At 35.1% G+C, this 9,841-nt stretch overlaps 1 protein-coding gene across 1 annotated transcript; it reads left to right on the top strand.

Moving 5' to 3' along the window:
• Positions 1-4,786: 4,786 nt before the first annotated feature.
• Positions 4,787-7,176, top strand: LOC110024598 (non-specific lipid-transfer protein-like protein At2g13820). The gene is made up of 3 exons (XM_020724658.1): positions 4,787-5,164; positions 6,792-6,869; positions 6,968-7,176. Exons 1-3 carry the CDS (start codon positions 4,843-4,845, stop codon positions 7,075-7,077), a joined length of 510 nt encoding a protein of 169 aa, XP_020580317.1. The 5' UTR covers positions 4,787-4,842; the 3' UTR covers positions 7,078-7,176.
• Positions 7,177-9,841: the final 2,665 nt, after the last annotated feature.

The following is a 9,841-nucleotide window of genomic DNA, read 5'->3' as shown; positions in this document are numbered from 1 at the left end:
CTTTCCCTCCCTCCCTCCCTCCTTAGGTATTTATAAAGATTCAATTATATAAAAAAGATCACATTAGCCCGGGAATGCCCCAGCTTGCTTCGGAGGGGAAGTCGTTGTGCAGTCCTCCCTCCCTCTCTCTTTGTCTCTCTCTCTCATTTTTAAACCTCTAATCTTTTGAGGTGTGATATAAATAAAATCGGGATTTAACATCCTAAAAGTTACGATGAGCGTGTGGATTATGTCACATATAAGAAAATGAGCAGCATAAGGAGAAGAACCAACCTGGGCGACTGACCGAGAGGGATGACCGACAGTCTAGACGACCCACGGTCTGGACAATAAGCAACCTGGACAACTCTCAACAATAAAAAAATGCACATCTCTTCCAACTTATATATTTCATTCATAAAAATGATAAGTAAAACTTTCTAATAATGCACATAATCTTTGGTCTGATCGAAACTAGAAAAACTTGGGAAGTATTGTATAATAGATGATCAAAATTCAACCAACACTCAAGGAAATCAAGGAGTTTGTGCGCTTTGATGTCTAGCCAACATTCGAAAAACTTGAACCACAACAGTAAGACTGACAACAATGCCAAACGTCCTATCGACGGAATGCACAAAGAACTAGCGTGCAATGCTCACGCATCATGAACCTACATCTCCAAACTTGAATCCGATAAGGCTCAGAGATGGTTCTCTGTCTAGTAGCTACAAACTCCGGGAAGGGTATCGAGCAAATCACCTCATAAGTGAGTCTCGGTGGTCATCATCGCTTTAATGAGCCTAGCACAAGGGTTAGTCTATCGAAGGCGGAGATTTGACCAAGCCACTCAGACTTAAAAAGCGAAAGGCGAGTTGGGCATCAACACCCCAAAAACCGACAACAATGCAAGCCACCCAATAAGTAGAAAATGCTTAAAATGACCGACAACAATGCATGACGTCTGCTCGACATTTAATACCAAAAACCAACTCATCAATCATCATATGCCAAGTGGTTGTCACACAAAAAATAAAAACATATGACAAGAGGTAAAACACTAAGACTGGTAAAATCGGTTGAGAACTTCACTTAATTTTAAGCTCAAAAAATTTACTTAAAATTTCTTATACGTTTTCTGACAAATGTTCGAAAAGAAAAGAATATTTCTCTAAGTTTTTGATAAGGTTGAAAACTAGGCTAGATCAACCACTTGACAAATACCGATCAAGGAAGACGCCAGAAAAGTCTGGTCGACCGAGCCGCCCTTACCGACCTGAAACCTTCAATCATTCAATTATCACAACTTAGTTTTCAAGAAGTAAAAAAATTGTGAAATTAAAATATGTACATAAAAATGTGCTAGACTGAATCTCTCAGTAAGATGACCCAAGGACAGGAGGACCCTAACCCGACATGACCCGAGGCATGAATGACTAGAATCCAGAATGATCTGAGGCCAGGACAACCCGAAGCCTAGACAACCTGAGGTCTGAATGATTTAAGGCTAAAATGACTAGAAGCTTGGACGACCCGAGGCCTCGACCACCCGGCTGAAGCTAATCCAGGACGACTTGAGGCTTTGATGACCCGAAGCCAGGATGATTCGAGGCCAGGACATCGACCCAATATAGCCAAGTTGAAGGCTTATACTTGTAAAATGTCTAAAATAACACGTACAACCCTTATTGAAAGTTTCTGTATTGTTCTTCATCCCCTACAAATAAGAGATTATTTCATGTAAGATGAACATTTTTGCCTTCACTCTCTGCTCATGTATTCACAAATACCCGAGTTTGCTTCAGAGAGGCAAGTCGCCATGCACTCATCCTTCCTCTGTCAATACCCTTCTCTCTCTCTTCTTCTAATGCTCTAATCCCTTGAAATGTGATTCACAGACAAATCTGAATTCAAAAATTAATGATATAAAATTATATGATTTAATATATGATAAGAAAAACATTTAATACAAAATTTTTAATAAGTTAATGATGAAATAAGCCATTTCAACATGAAAATAATTATCATGAAAAGTGAAAGAAAAATTCCCCATCATATGTGATAAATTTATAGAAAAAAAATATAAATTCATCAAGATATTTATTATAAAGTCTACTATAAATTTACAAATATTATGACACATGCTTTTCTTTTGAAGTATTCCATTAGCGGTGTAAATAACTCAAGTCGAGCTCAGGCCATAGCCTGCTAGAGCTAGGTTCACCTACCAATAGTAAGTTAACCTAGCTAATCGAGTTGGCTCATAAGCTTATGATCTAATACTCATCACGCTCGAACTCAAGTTCAATTAACAGAAAAGTTATAACATAAGGACGAACTTGAGCGACTTACAAATCACTAATGAGTAAAATTTGTGTCAGCTTATGAGCTGGCTTGATTCATTTACACCCCTAAACATGGAGAGAACATCAGTTATAAACTGCATACATGCAGACTCCTTGTACAACAATATCATACACATGGGTACAACACTGTTGTACAAGGAGTCCACATCATGCGGGTTCCGTACTTAATATTTTTACCTAAACATGTCGTAGATTTTCACAACACTTGAAAAGTAGTTCATGTCATGTTTTGATTTCTGGTGTTCAAGGTAATAGTAGAAGAGTCAATATCCTCACCCAAATTTGTCCATCAAGTTGGGTCATCAACCTGCGAACTATATGCCAAAAACAATCATAATTTATCATCATTACCAAACTACTCCAAATCTATGAAACATCATATCAACATTTTAATAAACCAATATTCGCATTATGTCTTGCATGCATTGTTTGCGCTATAAAGAAAACTAGGTGTTCCTCATATAAATAAAAAATAAAAAATAATATAGTATAAGATAATAATTCATAACCAATAGAGTGGCCTTTACAAATTACAAATTAGTAATATAAATGATGCGCCATCAAAAAGTTCTCACCGTCCGACATAAATCTCGAGGCATGACATGAATCTCGAGGCAATCTTTTGAGCAAAGAATGCTCAAGATTCGATAGAAAGGCATACAAAAGTTTGATTTTAGCAAATTTATAGTGAAATTGACCGGCTCGAAGGAGCGGACTCAATGTACCAAAATTGGTCCAATCGGAGTCAAATCGAGCCTCGATCAAGCCATCAAACCACTTTTGGAAACTTTTTAGATACATTTGAAAGGTCGAATTAATGGCTAATTTGGAGAGTTTCTAGTCGAATCAAGTGTCTCGACAAGATGAATCTAACGAGCCCAAAATCACTAAATTTTGTCGAATCAAGTGTCTCGACAAGATGAATCTAACGAGTCCAAAATCACTAAATTTTGACATCGCTAAGGCAATCAATGGTCCATCAAATGTCGTCTGATCGAGACAATTTCTCTGAGTCATCTGATCAAAGTGATTCATATTTTTTCATTAATTACAACTGCTAACTCTATAAATAGATCCTCACCTCTCTAATGAGGAGAATAGCTTGAAGCTTGGATAATGAGTTGAAGTCCAACCACACTTTGTTGTCGACCGCCGCCGACTGCCACCGACCATCAGTCGTCAATCTTTGTCGACTGCCATTGATTATCCCTCGTCGGTCGTGCTGATCAACATCAGTTGTCCCTCACTTCTTACGACAAGTTCATCTACGCGTCGACTTTGTAGCTCGAAGGATTGTATAACCCTTTCTCGACTATGGAACAAGGGATCACACTTGTAATCTCCAGTTTATAGTGTATCTCTTCAGCTGGGCAAGACCCCATGATTTTTTCCTTTACGGGTTTACGAATTTTCCATGTAAAAAACTCCTGATGTCTCTACTGGTCATTTTCTTTCATTTGAGTGTGTGTTGAATTCTCATACAATACTAAGATGATAATCCATTATTCTACCACTACAAATCTTCTAGTACGCATCAATAAACTATAGAAGATTTGCATACATACCACTCAATTCCTATTTAATCACATATATAATATACATATCATCTTATAATTGCATGAAAATGTGTATTTTACTTTTTTTTTAATTAAATAGTTCATTTTTACTTGATATGAAAGATTTGAGTGATAGAAAAATAAAAGCAAAAGTTTAGGTCTTAGAAATATAAAAACATAAGAATCGGCTGCCAAGTATAAATAGCCCTTTTTGTTAACATATATTACAAACTAAGCCTTCATTTAATAGAAGGCAACACTCAAATCATTAGTTATTTTTTAAAACTAAAATTTAGCCCTTATTATTTATATTGAACTATCTCATGATTAATATTCATTATTATACATTATTATTATTATTATTATTATTATTATTATTATTATTATTATTTACGAGCGGCTTCTCATATATCTGTATTATTTGCATAAAATTTTATCAATCTACTAATTCTAAAAATCGTTAGTAGCTTTTTTTTCGTTCATTAAACTTCGAGCATGAGAGCTCACATTACGAGAAGAAATGTCCAATCATCAGGTCGTCATCTCATCTGCCCCTTAGTATCTTCTCAATAAAGAAAAAAAAAGATGCAATCCTCACCATAAATAGGCCACCAACCCATTGAAAACAAAAAGAACAAAATTGAATCTAATTTTTAGTCTAACAAGCCTCAAAATCTTAAAATTTGATTAAATTAACTGCAATATATATATATATATATATATATATATATATCATGGCAAGGAAAATTCAGCAACTCCAAAACTTCTCATCAAATAAGCAAAATTCCAAATTCCCAACTAACAAAACTTCCAAACATATGTCTTCTACTCTCTAATCTTATAAGTCTCTCCTCACCCCTCATCACACTAAATACTACACCACCGCCACCTTTCCTCTTCCTCCCCCCATCATCGCTGCCGAGCTTCACTGCACTAAAGAGATGGCTCGTCAAGCAACTATGATTCTCGTGGCAACAACCATCATTGTGGTTTATCAATCAGTTTCTACCAATGCACAAACAGGCTGCACGAGAGCGATCATCAGTCTCTCGCCGTGCCTAAGCTATATTTCCGGCAACTCATCGACTCCGTCGGCGAGTTGTTGTTCCCAACTCGGCATCATCGTCAAATCTCAACCCCTATGCCTGTGCACAGTGCTCAACGGAGGAGGCTCTTCCATTGGTATTTCTATAAATAAGACTAGGGCACTTGCCCTTCCAGGTGCTTGTCAGATCCAAACACCGCCTGTGAGCCAATGCAATGGTAACCACCTATCCCCCTTAAAAAAACCACGACTTCTGATTTATTTCATTTTTTGAGAGATTTGCATAAATACCACTCAGTTCTCATGTATTTACATATTAGTACCCAAACTTCAAAGTTTACCATACATACCACCTTACCTATACAACAACAACAACAACAACAACAACAACAATAACAACAACAACAACAAAGCCTTAATCCCACTACGTGGGGCCGGCAACATGAATCTTTTTTCTCCATTGCGTCCTATTTAGTGTCATATTTTCATTTAGTTCTAGTAAATTAAGATCATTTTTTATACAATAAGCCCAAGTCTTCCTAGGTCTAACTCAGCCTTTCTTAACACAAGTCGAATCTAAAACATCTACTCTCCTAATCGGATCATTAGATGGTCGACGTTTAATGTGAACAAACCATCTAAGACGACTTTCTCTAATTTTGTCCGTTACAGGAGCTACACTAACCCTATCACAGATATACATTTTGTCTCTAAGTGTAAAACCACTCATCCACCTAATCATACTCATCTCGACAACACTTAACTTATTATTATGCTTCTCTTTTAAAGGCCAACATTCAGCGCCATAGAGCATTGCAGGTCTCACCACCGTCTTATAAAATTTTCCTTTCAGTCTAAGCGGTACTTTCTATCACACAAAAGGCCCGAAACATATCTCCACTTCAACCAACCAACTTGAATTCTACTATTTACATCCCCATCTATATCACCATCACAACAGACCCAAGATATCTAAAACGTTCACACCTTTTAATAATTTGATGACCCAAAGTCACACTTGTCACTAGAGCTACTACTACTAAAATTACATTCCATGTATTCAGTTTTAGTTCTACTACCCTACCTATGCATGAAAAAAACTTATTTCACTTCTTTAAAGTTAAAATGATGATATTTTTTCTGCTATATGAAAGAAATGGATGGCATAAATATAATAATGCAAAGTTTAGTAGTTAGACATGCAAAAACTAAAGAATTTGGCAGTATTTATGTAAATGCACCCTATTTTATCTAATCAAATTTTAGGTTAAATACAGTCAAACAATTTTTTATTTCTTTCTTCAAGTCATATATTTCATATATCCTCTTTCTAGTCCAAATAAATTTTTATTAAAATTACTAATAACAATTTAGTTCCTTGAAAATAAGAATCATTTCCTAAAAACTAATGAATTTAATAGTCCATTATCCACTATTAAACTTACTCAAATATGATGATTTATTCTTATAAACAATATAATTCATTAATTCTTCTATATTTTCAAGCAGCAAAACTAGCCTTAAATATGAATTTCCAGAATTTAGGAGTCCTTACCCACCTGAGCTAAATTAATAGAGAAATTTATACGCAAGCCACACAATTCTTAACTAATTATAGATCTATCACCCAAACATTAATATTTGCAATTAAAACACATTGGTGTCATATCACTTTTGAAAAGTTAGTAATGAATTTATTTTTATATGATGTTAAAGATTAGACAGTTATGAATGTAAATATGAGACAGTTTAGATGTTAGATATGTAAATACATAAGAGTTTTGTGGCATGTATATAAATGCCTCAAATTAATCATAGACATATTTTGTGGTTTGTTTCAAGAAGGTTCAGGAGGTCCGACAGCCTCGCCGGCGAAGTCTCCGGAGAGCCCATCAATACCTGCAGCTGGAGCTGCACCTTCAGGTGCATTTTCTTTCGAGTTACTGCTACATATCCTTCTACAGGTTTACAAGTTTTGTTTCAGCCAAGACTTTTAATCAAAATTTTCTAAATTAATGCAGCCAATGGATCGAAATCAAACGGCGGATATACATCGAACAACAGATCAAAAAAATCAGTTGTGTTCATTATGCTAAGTATTGTGATTTCTGCTTACATCTTCCAAAGTTGATGTTTTTCAATTTCTGGGGGTTGGGTTTAGTAGTTTCATTGCATTTTGTAATTCTTCCTGTTTTGTACAGTCTTTTGGAAGCTTTGCATCCATACCACTCCATTCATATGTATTTACATATGTAAAACCTAAAGTTTAAATTTTACATACATACCACCTTATCTATGTATGAAAAGGTATGTTTCACTTTTCTAAAGTTAAAATGATGGCAATTTTTATCTGACATGAAAGATCTGGATATTATAAATGTAAAAAGCAAAGTTTAGATGTTACATATGTAAATACAGAGGAATTAGATGGCATGCATGTAAACTTTACACAAATAGATAGACTAATAAAAGCTATGTTATGGGAGAAAATATTACGTGTGGTTGGTTTAGATGGGCTGTCATGCGATAAACGGATGTGTGGGAGAATCCGCACCGTCGTCCAGATGTGTCGTATGCCGCACGTAATAGTTTTCCCTATTATGGAGGGTGTTTTTGTGTCTTGCTTGTTAATTGTTATGAGGTGAAGTAAACGTCTTTAGGTTAACGAACGTATGTTTCTGCGTCTATGTATGCATAATAAAACTACTATCCCTCCAAACATATTTAGAAAGAGATTGTTCGTGTTTCACTGTTTAGATAATCAAGCTTAAAAAAAATTAATAGAATTCAAGAAAATTATCGAATCAAACACGAACGAACAAGAACAACAAGCTTATATGCTGGAAGTTAATAAATGCCAGCCTAATTAACCATCACATAATAAGAGGCTCGTTTTTATGTTTATAGCTATGTCGCCGTGAGACAATCACCCAAACTAGGATAGAACAAATTTTTTTAGGGAAACTTAACATAAATATCACAGAATTTATTTGAATTTACATATCTAAAACCTAAAGTTCAATATTCACATTTATAAGACTTTGGTGTCATGAACATTAAAATGGAAAGATGTGCTTCACTTTTAAAAAATTACTAGTAATAATATTTTTAATGTGATATTAATGATTAGAGTGTTATGTACAGAAATATGAAAGTTTAGGTGTATGAAAGTTTAGGTGTTAGATAGAATATATAAGAATTGTGTGGTATTTATGTAAATGCCTCAATAATCTCTATCATATGAAACAAGGGCTACATCGGTCGACACTGCATAAAAATCACAATGACACCAAATTCAATGTGTGACACATTGACATCCTAAAAGTGGCAACAAGTAAATAGATCATTTGAGACTAGCTACTTCGATGTGCCTCTGTCTAATGCCTCCATCTTAGTCTGTTCTGGTCAAATTTAAATGAAGGCATGATCGGCACAATCAAAATAGATCATGTGAGACCAACTTAGTCAAATTATATCAAAAAGAGCCTACATGCAAAGCTTAACCAAATCCTAATAACCTTCACAAAAGAGATGAGAATTAACCAAGGCTAATGAGTTACTCGAAGTTCAGGCATAAGACGAAAAAGCAATCTCAAATAGATAATCCCTTTTGCACCAAAAAATTGCCTTGCTCAAAATAGTCTTTATTAAGTTTGAGCAACATAACTTCACTTTTATCTCTTTCAATATATGCAAATGTAGGTGCTCCGATCCAAGCGAAGAATGTGGGTCATCAGAGGAAGATATAACCTTTAAAAATTTCGATTTGGAGTTTAATTTCCTTGGATCATGTAGATCTGAGAGTCCTGGATAAAATTTTATCATGATTTTTTCAAATTTATGGTTGTCAAAACTCAAAATGTTCCTCCACGCCAGATTATTCAAACCTACCTCCACATAAAGCTCTACAAACGGAGAAGAAAAAAAATTGCAAGACATTATTCATTTTTCTCCTTTATACAAACAAGTATAGCGGCAAATGTCAGAAAAGCGGTCAGTGAAATAATTGAAGTTTAGTAGCTATCTTGTAGAGTGTAATACATAAGAATTCCTCTATTCGGTGATCAAGAAAGACCATTAAAAGGTCGGAAGTGATAGTTGAAATGACCAACAAAGTAGTCCGACAAAGAGAATGACATACTACCCTTTATTTCTGGTGAGTATAACTGATAATGTGCTCCTGCTTGGAGAGGGAATAAGAGAGAAAAATAATATCGACATAAACGTGATTCAGTTATTTAAGAGAAAAATCTATATAAAAAATTTGTCTCCAGGCTAGTGGGAATTAGCTATACATGCGGTCATAAATATGGATGGACCTCACCAAATCACATAAACTCTCATTTCCCTAATGTTTTCCCTGAAGATTATTTTTATCGTTTGATCAGAATAGACTAAGGGTGTGTTTAGGGTAACTTGTGTTTATCCAAATAAGCAGTTTATCCTGAAACGCAGCCCATGGGTGGCCCGCAGGGTTCGACCCGCGTTTAATGTAAAAACTCAACCGCGTTTTCGGATAAGCTTCCGAAACGTGTTTTCCAAACGGTAAGACGGTATTTTAAAAACGATGCCGGCACTAATAAACTCCCCCAAAGTGAGCCCTAAATAGCATTAGAGCTAGAGCTTTAGAGTTAAAAAAAAAAAAGAATAAATAGCATTAGAGCTAGAGCTTTAGAGTTAAAAAGAAAAAGAAAAAAAAAGATCATAGAGTAAAATGGCAAGGAATCTGGTACTAGAAGATGCAAATTGAGGATTATCTATGTCAAATAAAGTTAGATCTACCTATCTTTGAGTCAGACAACAAATATGAGCCAAAAAGACTAAAATCTCCTAGAAATGTAAAAGTTGGGCATTGAATGTCCGTCGCTAATAGAACTTATTGCCTTCAATATATT

The sequence above is a fragment of the Phalaenopsis equestris genome, unplaced genomic scaffold (genome assembly GCF_001263595.1).
Source record: "Phalaenopsis equestris unplaced genomic scaffold, ASM126359v1 Scaffold000261, whole genome shotgun sequence".
Classification (NCBI taxonomy): Eukaryota; Viridiplantae; Streptophyta; class Magnoliopsida; order Asparagales; family Orchidaceae; genus Phalaenopsis; species Phalaenopsis equestris.
Note: the sequence above shows the minus strand (reverse complement) of the source record. Positions and strands in the feature narration are given on the sequence as shown.

What these genes read in the sequence shown, in the direction of transcription:
- LOC110024598 (XM_020724658.1), top strand. Translation starts at nt 4,843, where the DNA reads ATGGCTCGTCAAGCAACTATGATTCTCGTGGCAACAACCATCATTGTG. An exon ending in GCCTGTGAGCCAATGCAATG is followed by an intron (nt 5,165 to 6,791) that starts GTAACCACCTAT and finishes TGTTTCAAGAAG; the next exon opens with GTTCAGGAGGTCCGACAGCC. An exon ending in AGCTGGAGCTGCACCTTCAG is followed by an intron (nt 6,870 to 6,967) that starts GTGCATTTTCTT and finishes AAATTAATGCAG; the next exon opens with CCAATGGATCGAAATCAAAC.